Source organism: Ovis canadensis, chromosome 6, assembly GCF_042477335.2.
Source record: "Ovis canadensis isolate MfBH-ARS-UI-01 breed Bighorn chromosome 6, ARS-UI_OviCan_v2, whole genome shotgun sequence".
In the NCBI taxonomy this organism is placed as follows: domain Eukaryota; kingdom Metazoa; phylum Chordata; class Mammalia; order Artiodactyla; family Bovidae; genus Ovis; species Ovis canadensis.
The window spans coordinates 28,000,587-28,018,023 of NC_091250.1; the positions used below are offsets into that span (position 1 = coordinate 28,000,587).

General features: G+C 37.9%; 1 protein-coding gene across 25 annotated transcripts in view; it reads left to right on the forward strand.

The window, feature by feature from the left end:
• The window catches only part of CAMK2D (calcium/calmodulin dependent protein kinase II delta), a 320,633-nt gene that overhangs the window by 161,132 nt on the left and 142,064 nt on the right, over window positions 1-17,437 (forward strand). For all 25 annotated transcript variants that reach the window (XM_069593410.1, XM_069593426.1, XM_069593413.1 and 22 more), the window contains exon 4: window positions 875-929. In XM_069593410.1, coding sequence (XP_069449511.1) covers window positions 875-929 — 55 coding nt within the window. The remainder of the gene's footprint in view (window positions 1-874; window positions 930-17,437) is intronic.

The window sequence follows — 17,437 nt, forward strand, 5'->3', positions numbered from 1 at the left end:
GGTTATCTTCCAGTAAACAATGAGCACATTTAAATTCAAAAGAGAGAAACTTTGGTTTCTCTCTGAATGTTTAGCTCTCTGAAAAATTTAAAGTATTAATTTGAGGAATTAGTAGATTATCTTGTTAAAACTTCTAGCTGTACTGTGTTTTAAAACTTGAAAGTTTTCCTTTTGTATTAGAGTATGGGTGATTAACAGTGTTGTGGTAGTTTCAGGTAAACAGCAAAGGGACTCAGCCATACATGTCCATGTATCCATTCTCCCCCATCTAGCTTTACAGTTTTGACTGATGACTTGTTAAATGGATTTTGGTGACTTGACTTTAGAAGTAGCGTAATTTAAAAAAAAAACTGTTTTGACAGGTTGGCTGGGGAGTGCTATATAGAAATTCCCCAGAAAAGGGTGAGCAGAGGCAAAGAGACCACTCACTAGTCTTCTGAAGACCTGAACTAGGATGATAGGAAAGGGAATGGCAAGGTAGAGGCTCTCAGAGGTCGAATGGCCTAAAGCCTGTTAACATACGGAGATGTAGCAATTATTAATGTTTAGTTTTTACATGGCAATATGCAAATTGCTTTACCTTTATTTAATATTCTCAACCTTTCTGTAAAGTATAGGTATTGTTATCTTTGCAAGTTGATTAATTTGCTTAAGATCACACAGTTAATAATGATCAGAATCAGAACTTAAACCTAGGATCTGTGTGAACGCAAGCCCTGCTAATAAAGGCTTCTGACTCATGAGAGGCTAAAATAGTGTTGCTCACATTTTAATTTAGGAGACAGATGCCTATTCAATGCCTGGCTTAAAGTTGATTGTTGGCATACACATAACACAAACTGTCTTCTCTTTTTCCTGTTTTCTTCTGTTTTAGTGCGACTTCATGACAGCATATCAGAAGAGGGCTTCCATTACTTGGTGTTTGATTTGTAAGTACAGCATACTTTGTGTTTTTGTGGTTGTTTTTTTTTTTTTTTTTGCTATTTATTTGAAGATTTTGAGTTAAAGATCGTTTTTTCTCCAAGTAGGAGTCCAAATTAATGACCTGATAATATTTTCAAATGTAATTCTTTTGAAAAAAGGTGAATACTCAGCATCGTTTATTTAAAATTTAAGCTAATCTTCCTAAGAGAAATAGTTACGAGTGTTTGCTTTGGGATTGTTCATTGTGATCTCATAAGTAGTTCTCAGTTTACAATGTACAATATAAACCACGTATACAATGGTGGACCTCAGTGTACATAAACATAATTTTCCATTGAATTTTTAAAAGTATTTGTAACTATCTTACATAAAAAGAACACTCAAGAACCCTTGAGATGTGTTACTTCAGGGGTTCAACAACATCATCAAACTCCCATCTTTCACCCCAGCTCACTGTCTTTGTTCTCAGACTGGCGTGGTTCAACTTCCTACATGCAGACATGGTAATTTATCCTGGAAGATATTGTACCGTATTTTTTTTTTTTTAGAATGAACAATTCATCTAGTAAACCTTCCATTTTTCACCTCATGGGCCAGGACTAGGTTACATGCCTGCCCCTCACCAGTCACTGGCAAGAAGAATGGAAACACCAAAATTTACTTACACTAAGAATTAGAGACCAAGGTTCTATCAATAAGAATAAAGGGAAAACCATGCTCTTGGGGAGCAGTCCATAGCATCCCACCTGGCTGAATGGGATGTAGTGAGACAGGCCACTCACAATACTTCTCGAGGTTAAATGAGAATACACTTTCTGAAAATCAGATTGATACTCCAAATCAAAAATGTCCGTATTGTATAACTTAGTAATTTTGGTTCTTGGAACAATGTCCATGGAAACTGTTACTCTAAATTCAGATAAAGCTTGAAAGATGTTTATGCATTGTTCTTTATAGGAGGCTGGGAGGAGGGGGAAGAAAACCAACTTAAGGATCCAATAATGGAGAATCAGTTTTCTTAATTACAGTGCATTCATATGATGGACTACTCTCTAGCATTTATTGTGATATTGGGGAATAGATAAGAAAAAAATATTATTTCATCTAAAATATGTCTAATGACAGGTTAATACTAGGTTTGGTTAATTCAGTCCTCCAATGATGTCTTTAGGAAACCAAGTTCGTTCCATCTTTCAGTCTGTTCCTTGTAGTTTGTGGGTTTATCCTCACTCTCAGATACCTCTTACGTTCTCACATTTGGTGCCTTATTTTAGCTATCATGGTGACTTGCAAAGGCAGGGGAAAAGGAATATTAATCCCATTCATATATTTTTATTTATAGGGAAAACCTTTCCCAGCAGTCCCTCAGAAGATATCTGATAGTGCATTATTGTTTAGAATTGCTTCTGATGCACATGTCTGAACCAAGTAGTAGTAAAGGGGATAGAATAACAGCAATTGGCATGGACCAACTATAAGTTCAGTCCATAGCAGGAAGGGAAGTCTTGCTTGCTGGGGATAGGAAACCAGACATGTCTGCTGTTACTATGAAATGTGTTGCAATTATTCTTCAATGTTTAAAGTTCAAGAGGAGAGTTATCAACAATTCTCATCAAAATGCTTTTCCAGTAAGTGAGATTAATAAACTAGTTAAACACAGTCCAGTAAGTAGCATCAAGCTTTAGAGACAATTGGAAAACAATAGTTAAAAGTATAGATGTTCAGTGAGTAAAAAGAGATTATAACAGATATAAATAAATAACCCTCTATTTAATTGTGGTGGTATTCGAGGGAGAAGAAAAGGAAGTAGCTTTAGAAAAATATACATTCAAAACATAGTTAAGAAAAGTATGATCTTAAAGACATCAATGAAATACTTACGGAAAAAACTGAAAGTTACTTTGCCAATTGGTTCCAAGATAAAATAACTACTGAAATTCCTAAAGATGGAATGTTCTCTGTGTTTGTCCTTTTGATGATGGTTTTGGCAGTGTGGTACTTGTGCATACTTCCTGTGGAATGTCAGCTATTCAGAATCTAATGGGAAGTTCTATTTTTATAGGTGTGTTGAGGCTTCTTCTATTGGAATACTTTTCTAAAAAGCAGAACAGAAAGGGCCATGAGTTCTTAGTTTCTTTTTGCTAATATTAATTTACATTTTTTATTCAAGTATTTGTCCATAGTTTCCAACTACAAAGTATTAATAGTTCAGTTTTGCAAATAGACTCAGGAATCAGTGGGAAAGGGCTTCATGAAAGTGATGATATCTTCACAGGAAAAACTTAACTGCTTGATTTTTTTAGAATCATATTCCTCAAGGTCTGCCCCTGGCATGGTTTTTAGGCATACCTCAGCAACTCCGGGAGGCAAGAGATGTGGGTTTATCTGAAATCTAAGGGAAGGTAAGACAGTGGAGCTAGAACTCTAGTCCTCAGGGAGGGGCCTACAGGCAGAGCCATTGGCCTTAGGAAATAGAGCAGATCCAGTCCATTTCTAGGACTGATGGCTAATAAGGCTTTGACAAGGGCAGTCATTTGAATATGACTTACATATTTCAGGAACTGCATGTCAAAAAAGATCTGTATGGTGTGTTTGGTGGGTGGATATACACAATGAAGTATAGAAACATCACACTCTTAAGTAAATACCGTAAGAGAATAATTACGTTAAGGCTTACTGGAAAGCCTGCTGACCCAGAATGGAAAGATTTAAGTTGCAGGCTCAGAGCTACCTGGGGCTAAACATTTTACATTCTTTTCTCTAAGCTTCATTTTTCTCAAATAGAATGAGGCCATGGGACCAGATGAAAAACTTGTTAGACATTTCTTAAGTTCTTTTCTAGTCTATGAAGTCAGAATGCTTTTTGCATCCATTTGAGATTTCTGGTAGAATTAATGGAACTCCTGATGCCATTTTTAAATATTAGAAAATTTCTTACGAGTCTTAACTATTGGAGAAAAAAGGTATCATTGCGTCTTTAAAAAGAACAATTTTTTCCCCTAGCCAACACACATCTTGGTATATGAAGTACTTTTTTCCCTCTGTTTTAAAGCGTTTGTGTTTTTGTCCCCAGCTAAGAAATTCTATTTATTAAGTATGTGATAGATGCCTGCTAAGAGCAAGATACTTTGTCTAATGCTTTAGAGAGGAAGAAAGCAGTGTTTTTGAGCATTTTAAAATAAATGCCGCATTTAGATAAATTCAAAAAGAAATACTCTGAGAGAATCTGCTGTACCTCCTCCTCTTGCCCCATTTTATCATATATGTATTCATCTGAAGTCCTGGTCAAGTTGCATGTTTTGTGGTGTTAAGAAAACATGTATATTTTCCATTTTTACAAATTTCAAATTACAATGCTAAAATTTTTCAAAATACACTCCTTATAGTGGGGAGCTGAATGAACACTTGGTATGTAGTCACTCTGCACCAGGCAGTGCAGATAAGCTGATTGAAGGGAAGGTGAATGACCACTGTTTGCCTTCAAAAAAACATAACTAAATATTCTAGCATTTTATCACGTACTAGAATATTTTGGTTATATAACCAACAGGTCAGCAGAATTTACAACACACACACAAATATAACGAGTTTCATAGTGTCTGTTAAAACATCTGGTATGTGCTCCTAGTCACTTGGTCATTTTTATGATAATTTGGTAAAATTCTATTATGCTGATAATACTCTCCAGTATTTCACAAGGTGTATATTTTCCATTGATTATCACTTCTTTTGGAAGGTGGAGGGCTAGTTTAATTTTTTTTTTATGAATACCTTTTGCTTTTATTCACAGAAAATTTTATCTGCCTTAAAACCTACTAAGCATAATATTTCCTTTAATTTACATCTCTAGAACACTGTAGATAACAAACAATAGTAGCAAAATAATTTCACACTCAGATCAAAATGTGAAAGCAAACTATGGAAGACTATTTTCTGTTGTAAAACAGTACTTGAGAACAAGTCTCTAGGTTAAAGTCCTGTCAAGAGAAAGAAAATAAATCAATAATTATAGCATAGGATGCCTTGTGCCATGATATTGTGCTGCGTACACAGACTGAAGAAAAGAGTGAAAGTGTTGAATCCTGGTCTACTAACATCCAGGTAGATGATAGTAAGTCCCTGAAATATGTAAGGTGTTGGTAGGAATAAAGTAAAAAGATAACTGTGGGCCCTCCATATCCTAAGGTTCGACATCCACAAATTTAACCAATCTTAGATCAAAAAAAGCAAAACTTGAATTTATTGCAGCTGGCAACTACAAGTATTTGCATTTTATTAGGTACTATAAGTAGTCAAGAGATGGTTCAAAGTATAATGGAGAATATATGTATAGTATGGGTGGCGCTGTTGGTCCAGAGTCCGCCTGCCAGTGCAGGAGATAGAAGAGGCATGGGTACACAAGAGACACAGGCTCAGTCGCTGGGTCGGGAAGAGCCCCTGGAGTAGGAAATGGCACCCCGCTCCAGGGCTCTCGCCTGGCAAATCCCATGGGTGGAGGAGCCTGGCAGGCCACAGGCCGTGGGCCGCAAAGAGTTGGATGCGACTGAGCACATGCGCCTGGTATAAGTTTGGGAACGCATGTGCACCCGTGGTGGATTCATGTCAATGTATGGCAAAACCAATACAGTACTGTAAAGTAAAATAAAGTAAAAATAAAAATTAAAAAAAAAAAGATCATTCTGTATCGTTTTATGAGGGGCTTCCGTGGTGGCTCAGACGGTGAAGAAGCGGCCTGCAATTCAGGAGACCTGGGTTTGATCCCTGTGTTGGGAAGATCTCCTGGAGAAGGACATGGCAACCCACTCCAGTATTCTTGTCTGGGAAATTTCCATGGACAGAGGAGCCTGGCAGGCTACAGTCCATCGGGTTGCAGAGTTGGACATGACTGAGCAGCTAACGCAAGGAAAAGTAAGATACCATTTTATATAAGAGACTTGCGCATCCTCAGATTTTAGTATCTGCTGGGGATTCCCACAGATCTTGAGGGATGACTGTAAAATCTGTCTGAAAATATTTTTTAGAACAAAGTTGAGTCTATGGAATTTTGCTTTTAGTTGGCAGTTTATATGCAAGAAACAGTCAACTTAAAATGGAGGGTATTTTAATGACAAAGAAACTCTGGATGCTGTAAGTTATTGCATTTCTTATTTGTTTTCAAAAACAGAATTGGGTTTAAATCAAAACATATTGGCTATTATTAAAATGAAATTTAATGTCCATTCCAGCAGAAAGCTATAATTCTAGAACTGTAGAAGTTCAGTAATGGGAAAATACAGGTTTCACAAGGTTATACTAAATAATTTCAGTCTTCTATTTCTTGGAGAATTAATAAAATGGTAATGATTTTGCTGCAAGCATACCCTGCTGTATTACTTTGCTTTACCGTGCTTCACAGAAAGTGCATTGTTTACAAATTGAAGATTTATGGAGCCCTGCATCCAGGAAGTTCATCAGTCCCATTTTTTTCAAGCATTTGCTTACTTTATATATCTGCCACATTTTGATAATTCTCACAATATTTCAAAACCTTCCACCAGCAAAAGAATTATGTTTTGATGAAGGCTCAGGTTAGCATTTTTAAACAATAAAGTATTTTTTAATTAAGGTATGCACTTTCTTTTAGGACATAATGCTGTTGGACACTTAAAAGACTACAGGATAATACAAACATAACTTTTACATGCACTAGGAAACCAAAAAACTCATGTGACTTGCTTTACTGTGATATTCGCATTATTGTGGTGATCTGAAACAGAGCCTGCAGTATCTCACGTGGTATGCCTGTGCATTTTTTAGGAAAAAAAAAAAGAACACTTTAAATGACTGACATCCTATACTTTCAATAGAAAGAGGCAGAGACACTCATATCCTTATGATTCCTTTCTGAATAAAAGGCTAAAAACTAACACTCAGCTTTTCTCATGTATTATGGTGCTGCTCCAAGGTGGCAAACTCAACCCTTTCACCACACGTCATAATTCTTTAATGTTAACAGACACTAAGTTTGTGTGGGATAAGATGCAACCTCGTTTCATGAGTACTTTTTAGTTGACAATGTACAGGAGGATGGAGGCTCTTCAAATGAATATCATCTGATGCTTCTTTAGAATTACTGTCAGGGATAATTATGTTAAATTCCAAAGGACTAATTCTTTAATGTAAATCTGGATTTTCTTGAGACTATATCAATTCCCATATTTGTCTTTATGAAGTAGGAGAAAACATTATGCAATTTAGGACTTTTGGAAACTTTTAACTATTACACTTCTGTAAGATATCTTTTTAGAGGAGTTTTGGGTTCAAAGCAAAGATGAGCAGAAGTTTCTGAAAATTCCCAAATACCCCTATCTCCAAACATGCATAACACTGTTGACTTCCCACACACAGTGGTGTATTTTTTGCAGTTGAGGGCTCTACAGTGACGCATCATTATTACCCAAAGTCCATAGTTTTCATTGGGGTTTACTCTTGGTATTGTACATTGACTGGGTCTTTTTGGTAGTTTAATGAAGAATAATTTCATTGTCTTAAAAATCCTCTGTGCTCCAACTATTCATGTCACCCTTCTCTCTGCCTAGAAACAACTAATTGTTATATTGTCTGCATGGTTTTGCCTTGTCTAGAAAGTCATATTTGGAATCATATAGCTTGTAACCTTTTCAGATTGGCTTCTTCCACTTAGCTGTGTATATTTATGTTTCCTCCATGTTTTTTCATGTCTTGATAGTTCGTATCTTTTTAGCACTGAATAGTAATTCCCGGGATGAGCTGCAGTTTGTTTATCCAGCTCCCTGCTGAAGGACATCTTGGTTGTTTCTGAGTTTTGGCAGTTATGAATAAACTTGCTGTAAACATCCATGTGCAGGTTTTTGTGTGGACTTAAGTTTTCAGCTCCTTTGGGTAAATACCAAGGAAAACAATTACTGGATTATATGGTAAGAATATGTTTAGTTGTATATAAAACTGCCAAACTGTCTTTTAAAGTGAATGTATCATTTTGATTGGAGAAGGAGATGGCAACCCACTCCAGAATTCTTGCCTAGAGAATCCTGTGGACAGAGGAGCCTGGTGGACTGCCGTCTGTGGGGTCACACAGAGTCGGACACGACTGAGGCGACTTAGCATGCATGAATACATTGGAGAAGGCAGTGGCAACCCACTCCAGTATTCTTGCCTGGAGAATCCCAGGGACAGGGGAGCCTGGTGGGCTGCCGTCTATGGGGTCGCAGAGACGGACACGACTGAAGCGACGCAGCAGCACCAGTATTATTTTGCATTCCCATCAGCAATGAATGAAGAGTTCCTGTTGCTCCATATCCTGCCAGAACTTACTGTTGTCAGTGTTTTGGTCTTTGGCCACACTAATGGATGTGTAGTGGTTATCTTGTTTTAATTTGCAAATGCCTAGTGACATGTGGTGTGGAGCATCTTTTCATATGCTTATTTTCCATCTGCATATCTTCTTTGGCGAGGTATCCTTCAGATCTTTTGCCAGTTTTTAAGTCAGATTATTCATTTTCTTATTGTTCAGTTATAAGAATTCTTGGTGTAGTTGGATAACAGTCCTTCATCAGATGTTTTCATAAATATTTTTCCCAGTCTATAACTTGTCTTCTCATTTCTTGACAGTGTCTTCTGCAGAGCAGAATTTTAAAATTTTTAATCAAGTTCACCTTATCAATTGTTTCTCTCATGGATCATGCCTTTGATGTTGTATCTAAAAGCCATCCCCATGTCTAAGGTCAGCCAGATATTCTATGTTATCTTCCGGGATTTTTATAGTTTTATTTATATAGTTACAGTTTTACATTTAGGTCTGTGACTCATTTTGAGTTAATTTTTGTGAAGGGTGTAAGGTCTAGATGTAGGTTTTTCTTTCTTCTTTTTTTTAAATATGTGTCTGCTCCAGCATCATTTGTTCAAGAGTCTCATTTCTCTGATGTATTGCCTTTGCTCTTTTATCAAAGATGAGAGACTACATTTATATATGTTCATTTCTGGGCTTAATTTTCTTATAATCTGTGCTTATTCTTTCATTTATACCACACTTTCTTTATTGCTGTAGCTTTATTGTAAGTCTTCAAGTCGGTGGTGTGAGTCCGTCATCTTTGTTCTTCTCTTTAACTAGTACATTGATTATGCTTGGTCTTTTGGCTCACCACATAAACTTTAAAATCAGGTTTTTGATATCCACAAAAGGACTTGCTGGATTTTGATTAGGATTATGTTGATTAAGTTGGGGAGAACTGTCATCTTGACCTCCTACTCATCTACAAGGAATATCTCTTCATTTATTTAGTTATTTTTTCTTTCATCAGAGTTTTGTAGTTTCCTTATAAAAATCTTTTACATATTTTGTTAGACTTATACCTAAGTATTTCACTTTTAGGGAGTATAATATAAATGGTAAAGTGTTTTTAATATAAATTTCACTTGGTCATTTCTGGCACATAGGAAAGCTGTAGATTTTTGCATGTTAACCTTGTATCCTGCTTATATTAGTTCAGGAATTTTGTTGTCAATTCTTTAGGATATTTCTCCATAGACAATCATATCATCTGTGAATAAAGACCATTTTGTTTCTTCCTTCCCAGTTTGTATACCATTTGTTTCCTTTTCTTATCTGATTACATTAGCAAGAACTTCTCCTCTGATGTTGGAAAGGGATGATGAAAGAGGACATCTTTGCCTTGTTTCTGATCTTAGTGGGAAAACTTCATGTTTCACACTTTTAAATATGATGTTGCTGCTGCTGCGTCACCTCAGCCATGTCCGACTCTGTGCGACCCCATAGACAGCAGCCCACCAGGCTCCCCCGTCCCGGGGATTCTCCAGGCAAGAACACTGGAGTGGGTTGCCGTTTCCTTCTCCAATGCATGAAAGTGAAAAGTGAAAGTGAAGTTGCTCAGTCATGTCCGACTCTTTGTGACCCCATGGACTGCAGCCTACCAGGTTCCTCTATCCATGGGATTTTCCAGGCAAGAGTGCTGGAGTGGGGTGCCATCGCCTTCTCCAAAATATGATGTTAGCTTGTGGTATTTTTTAAATGTTTTTTATTAAGTTGGGGAAATGTTGCTAGTTTACTAATAATTACTGTCATGAATGGATGCTGAATTCTGTCGGATGCTTTTTCTGCATCGACTTATATGATTATGTGATTTTGCTGTTCTTGCCTGTTGATGTGATTGATGGATAACATTGATTTTCGAATGTTAAACCAGCCTTGCATATTTGAAATAAATTTCTTTTGCTTGTGGTGAATAATTCTTTTTATTCATTGTTGTATTCAGTTTGTTAATATTTTGTTGAGGATCTTTATATCTGTGTTCATGAGGGATATCGGTCTAAATTTTTCCTCCTTGTAGAAGTTATATCCGATTTTGATGTTTAGAGTAATGGTGGCCTTATAGAATGTGTTGCAGTGTGTTCACTCTGCTTCTGTTTTCTGGAACAAATTGTAAAGAAGTGGTTTCATTTCTTCCTTTAAGTGTTCGGTATAACTTACCAGTGAATCCATCTGCTTTCTGTACTGGAAGGTTATTAATTATTGATTCAATTTCCTTATTAGATAAGACTATTCAGATTGTCTATTGTCTGTCTTCTTGTGCACTTTTGGCTGATTGTGTCTTTCAAAGAATTGATCCATTCATCTGGGGTATTGAATATGTGGGCATAGAGTTATTCATAATATTCCTTCATTATTATTTTAATATCTGTGGTATCTATAGTAATGTCTCCTCCTTCATTTCTCATATTAATAATTTATGTCTTCTCTCTTTTGATCATAGTCTGGCTGTAAACTCATCTGTTGCATTGATCTTTTCAAAGAACTAGCTTTTTTGCTATTGTTGATTTCCTCTGTTGAATGCTTTCAAGTCTATTGATTTCTGCTCCAATTTTTATTTTTACTTCATCTTACTTTGGATTTAATTTGCTCTTCTTTGTCTTATTTCCTAGTGGAAGCTTAGAGTATTAATTTTATGTCTTCCCGTCTAAAGTTGCATTCAGTGTTATAAATTTCCCTATATATAGCTCATCCCACAAATTTGGATAAGTTCTATTTTTCATTTGCATTTAATTCAAAATATTTTAAACCCTCTCTTGTGATTTCTTCTTTGACTTATGTGTTTTTTAATCTCCTTGTATTTGGATCATTCAGTTTTCTTTCTGTTACTGTTTTCCAGTTTAATTCCATGTACTCTGAGAACAGACCTTGTGTGCTTACTAACCTTCTAAACTTGTTAAGGTGTGTTTTATGACCCAGGATGTCATCTGTCTTGGTGAATGTCCCATATGGGCTGGAAAAGAATGTGTATTATACTGTTGTTAGATGAAGTAGTCTATACATCTCAATTATATCCAGTTGATTTACGGTGCTCTTGAGTTCAGCTGTGCTCTTAATGATTTTCTGTCTGCTGGGTCAGTCCATTTCTGATAGACGAGTGTTAAAATCTCCATCTGCAGTAGTGGATTCACCAGTTTTTTCTTACAGATCTATCAGTGTTTGTCAAAAGCTAAGAGAATTCAGCACCACCAAACCAGCCTTACAACAAAAGCCAAGAGAACTTCTCTAGCAGGAAAAAATAAGAGAAGGCCCACAAAAACAAATCCTAAATGATTAAGAAAATGGCAGTAGAAACGTGTATATCAATAAGTACCTTAAATGTAAATGGATTAAAAGCCCCAACCAAAAGACACAGACTGGCTAAATGGATACAGAGACGAGACCTGTGTATATGCTGCCTACAATTACGCACTTCAAACCTAAGGACACATACATACTGAAAGTTCAGCTCGGTAAGTTCAGTCTCTCAGTCATGTCCGACTCTTTGCTATCCCATGAACTGCAGCACACCAGGCCTCCCTGTCCATTGCCAACTCCTGAAGTCTACTCAGACTCATGTCCATTGAGTTGGTGATGCCATCCAACCGTCTCATCCTCTGTTGTCCCCTTCTCCTCCTGCCCTGTATCTTTCCCAGCATCAGGGTCTTTTCAAATGAGTCAGCTCTTCGCATCAGTCCTTCCAATGAATATTCAGGACTGATTTCCTTTAGGATTGACTGGTTGGATCACCTTGCAAAGTTAGGGGATGGAAAAAGATATTCCATGCAAATGGGAAGCAAAAGAAAGCAGGAATAGTAATACTCATGTAAGTGTTTGTCGTATATTTTGGTGTTGTATTGTTAGGCATATGCACATTAAGAATTGTTACGTATTCTTGGAATGTTGGCCCCTTTGTCATTAAGTGAAGCCCCTCTTTTTCTCTGATAATTTTCCTTGCCTGAAAGTCTACTCTAATATTGATATAAATATTCTCACTTTCTTTTGACTAGTGTTAGCATGACATATAATTCTCCATTGTTTTAGTCTTAATCTGTATGTGTCTTTATAATCACAGTGAATTGCTTACTGACTGTGGATATTTGTGCCTTTTTTTGATCCACTCTGACAGTCTCTTTTCATGTATTTGGAAAGTGATTATTTGCCAGGGTCCAACCCCGGTGGATCCAGGGAATTTGAAGGGTGGACCGCGTTGGCGTGGAAAGACTTGTTTATTTATTAATATAAGATTAGATTAAGAAACTATAGTGTAGTAGGAAAATTAAGTGGAGAAAGAGGGCTGAATAGCTTGGTTTATGCGGAAGACCAATAAAATTCCAGACAAGGAATTTGCACCATCTACGTTGGGCCACTGCGCCCGCTTGAATATCTAAGGGTGCCTCGCCTTAAGCTCCCTTTCGCGCGGGTCTTAACAGCCAGGGCAAGTAAGTAGACCTGGCGAGCCTCCGCGCCCCAGATGGAAATTCAGCCTGAAATTAAAGTAAAGAGCATAGGGAAGGGAAAGGGAGAGAAAAAGAGAGAGAGAGAGACACGGGTGGAGCCAGATTCCCAAGAAACCAGGCCGAGAGACTAGTCCGAGAAACTGGTCCGAGAAGCTGGTCCCATCCTTTATTGTTCAGAAGGCCTTTTATACTTTTGATAAAACATGGAGATCAATGGGTAACACAAGATTATGTAGCGTTCGCTGCCCAGACTCTTTCTGTACATCATTTTGTATATAAAAGGTCTCAGGTGATTTACATTATCTTCTGGCCAAGAAGCTTGTTAACACTTTTTGGCTCTCTTCCTTAATGAATGTTAATTTTGTTTCCCCTGAAGTGTTTTTCTTTAATCTGCATCTCCTTAAAGCATTAAAGTTACATCTCTATAGAACAATGGTGCAGTGGGTTATAACAAAAAAGGTACTTAACTCAAAGATCTAATGTTGCTAATACCAGGTCTACTACTTGCTTTTCTGTATACCAATATATCTAAAAATAAAGGATATGAAAATTTGGCAGCAAGTATTGACTCAACAAATGAAACTTTTAATCAGTCCTATTCTAAAGATTTTGACTCTTCGGAAGCCCCTACATTCCTAGGATGTTTTAAGCTTCCTGTGCCTCCTGCGGTCAGGAGGCCTCAAACAATCACATGTGCAGCTGTACGAGTCCTGCAGGCAGGCTAGAAAGCCATCGGAGGGGTTTTTGGATTGAAACACTCTTTCAAATGCAGAAGACTAAAGTCCTGAATTGACTTTTTCCAGAAAATGTCAGAAGAGTGGAAAAGCAGAGCACAAAAACCGGCAGATTTTTGTTGGGGTACATGCTTAGGAATTTCCAGAGAGGTCCCTGAAGTCTGAGCACGCCTTGCGTATGTCAGCTTCCTTCCTCATGACCTTGTCACGGGCGGGATTCCTCACACTGGCTCCGGGCAATTATTGATATATTTGGATTAATATGTACCATATTGGTTACTGTTTCTTCCCATATTCTTACTGTTATCCTCTATGTTTTTTTCTTCTTTGGGAAGTTTCTGTTGTCATTTCCCCAAACAGAGAGTCTATCCTCAACTGGGTCATTTACTAATGAGTTCATCAGTGGTATTCTTCATTATTGTTACAATGTTTTCTTTTTATCCTGGTGTTTCTTTTTTCTTCTCAGAGTTTTCATCTCTCTGCTTACATTACCCATATATTCTAGCATTTGTCCACTTTTTTCCATTAATGTCTTTAACATATGAATCATAGTTTTTAAAATTTCTGGTCTTTTAATTCTAACATTCCTGCCACATCTGATTTTGGCTCTGATTCTTGTTAGCTTTTTGCATGTGTGCATGGTTAGTTGCTCAGTCGTGTCCAGCTCTTAGCAGCCCATGGATTGTAGCCTGCCAGTTTCCCCTGTCCATGGGATTCTGCAGGCAAGAATACAGGAGTGGGTAGCCATTCCTTCCTTCAGGGGATCTTCCTGACCCAGGGATTGCACCTGGGTCTCCTGCATTGCAAGCCAATTCTTTTTTTTTTTTTAATTTATTTATTTATTTATTTTACTTTACATTATTGTATTGGTTTTGCCATGCATTGATTTGAATCTGCCATGAGTGTACATGTGTTCCCCATCCTCAACCCTTCTCCCGCCTCCCTCCCCATGCCATCCCTCTGGGTCATCCCAATGCACCAGCCCTGAGCTCCCTGTATCATGCATCAAACCTAGACTGGTGATTCATTTCACATATTATATTTTACATGTTTCAATGCCATTCTCCCTTATCATCCCACTCTCGCCCTCTCCCACAGAGTCCAAAAGACTGTTCAATACATCTGTGTCTCTTTTGCTGTCTCATATACAGGGTTATCATTACCAACTTTCCAAATTCCATATATATGCATTAGTATACTGTATTGGTGTTTTTCTTTCTGGCTTACTTCACTCTGTATAATAGGTTCCAGTTTCATCCACCTCATTAGAACTGATTCAAATGTATTCTTTTTAATGGCTGAGTAATACTCCATTGTGTATATGTACCACAGCTGTCTTGTCCATTCATCTGCTGATGGGCATCTAGGTTGCTTCCACGTCCTGGCTATTATAAACAGTGCTGCGATGAACATTGGGGTACAGTGTCTCTTTCGATTCTGGTTTCCTCAGGGTGTATGCCCAGCAGTGGGATTGCTGGGTCATAAGGCAGTTCTATTTCCAGATTTTTAAGGAATCTCCACACTGTTCTCCATAGTGGCTGTACTAGTTTGCATTCCCACCAACAGTGTAAGAGGGTTCCCTTTTCTCCACACCCTCTCCAGCATTTATTGCTTGTAGACTTTTGGATCGCAGCCATTCTGACTGGCATGAAATGGTACCTCATTGTGGTTTTGATTTGCATTTCCGTGATAATGAGTGATGTTGAGCATCTTTTCATGTGTTTGTTAGCCATCTGCATGTCTTTGGAGAAATGTCTGTTTAGTTCTTTGGCCCACTTTCTGATTGGATCTTTCATTTTTCTGGAATTGAGCTGCAGGAGTTGCCGCAAGCTGATTCTTTACCATCTGAGCTACTGGGGAAGTTTCTTAAAGTGTGCTTTTTGCCTTTTGGTATGTCTTATAATTTTTTGTTGGGAGATGGATGTGGTGTATTGAGCAAAAGGAATTGTGGTTAGTGGACCTTTAGTGATGCAGTGGTAAGGTGTTGGGGGAGGGGAAGTGTCCTCTAGTCCTGTGATTAGGTCTTAGGTGAGCCTTACCTCTTAGACTGTTAACTTTACCAGTGCTTCTTGGTTTTACTTTATTCCCCCCTACCCTTTCAGTTGAACAAAATGGCTAGAGAATGCTGGAGTTGAATGTTTCCCTTCTTCCATTTGCATTGCTCCCTGAGTCAGTCAAGACTCTGGTAAGATTTCCTCATTCAGTTCAGTGTTGCTCAGTCATGACTGCAGCACACCAGGCTCCCCTCACCAACGCCATCACTAACTCCCAGAGCTTGCTCAGACTCATGTCGATCAAGTCGGTGATGCTATCTTATCTTCTCATCTTCTTGTCCCCTTCTCCTCCTGCCTTCAATCTTTCCCAGCATCAAGGTCTTTTCAAATGAGTCAGTTATTCACATCAGGTGGCCAAAGTATTGAAGCTCCAACTTCAGCAACCGTCCTTCCAATGAGTATTAAGGACTGATTTCCTTTAGGATTGACTGGTTTGATCTCCTTGCAGTCCAAGGGATTCTTCTCCAATACCACAGTTCAAAAGCCTCAGTTCTTTGGCACTCAGCCTTCATTAATGGTCCAACTCTCACATCCATACATGACTACTGGAAAAACAATAGCTTTGACTAGATGGGTATTTGTCAGCAAAATAATGTCTCTGATTTTTAATATGCTGTCTAAGTTGTCATAGCTTTTCTTCCAAGGAGCGAGTGTCTTTTAATTTCATGGCTGCAGTCACCATCTGCAGTGATTTCGGAGTCCAAGAAAATTAAGGCAGCCCTTATTGAAAAGAACAGAATGCTCTGCCATATTTCGAAATGGTTCCTTTTTCCATCTCCCTGCTGGAAGCACAAGGAAGATTTTTTCTCCAGTATTCACTGTGACAACCTGATAGAACTCCTGGAGGTCCACCTTTCAATAACTGGGGGCCTCCCATGACCAGATGCCCCTGGTGTCTTATCTTCCAGACTCATCCACCCTGAGCCATCAGCATTTTGTCAAGAATAGTTCAGATTTTCCTACTATGACACTGGTTCCTACAGAGGTTTCTGTTTCAGTAAGTTGTGATTTTCTGTATGTGCCTGTCAGTTTCTTCAGTTTTGGGGGTAGCAGTCTGCCTTGTGACCTTATTTGACAGGTCTATGAAGCATTGTTAATTTTTTTAGTTTTTATAACTTTTTACTTGTTTTCAGAACAAAGTGACAACTTCTGAGTTCTTTACATACCAGACCAGAAACCAGAAAACCCTACACTTAAAAAAAAAAGAACCTTGAATATTTTATAAAATTAGTTAAAAACTCCTAAATTGTTTGGAATTGAGATGACAAGCAAGGCATAGTCATTTATCAGCTGGAGGTCAGAAATCAAGGCTAGAAATTAAAATTTTTAGACATGTTTTAAGATTTTTAGAGGTCTGAGCTATGTGTTTCTCATATGCTATAAGCCACCAAGATTTATTATTTATTGATAGAATAAACAACTGAAAATTATTCTTAATCACACTTCATTGGAAATTGTTGCCCAAAGTCATTAAAGAGATTTACTGCCTTTTTTGTTCATCCAGATTTTGAAAGCACAGTTTTCTCAAAAAGTTTGTTAAACAAAAATCTTGGATGCTTATTAAAGTGTTGCCTTCTTAATAAATGCCCTTCAGCTCCTGAGTCAGATGCTTCTCCTTGGACAAAGCTGCAATTGCTATCTTGGGTATTGTCATTTTAAAGACAGCATCTCTGGACTGTCAGTGACATTCTGCTACGTAAGATAATCTGGAAAAGTTACAGTTCAAAAGATGTTGGGCTAAGTTGAGCAGTCAGCTTCTTCAGGATGTGATGATATTTTCTGCCATGCTCTCATTCAGTCCGTCTCCCAGCCTGGACTCTGTAGGCAGGAAGCCCAGGTCCCACTTGATCCCTGCTTACTTTTCGCTTCTGCTTGAGACACCCAGGCGTGGCAGGTGCTGCTGTTGGCTTGCTGTTAGTTTCCCCCCAAGCTTCGGCACAT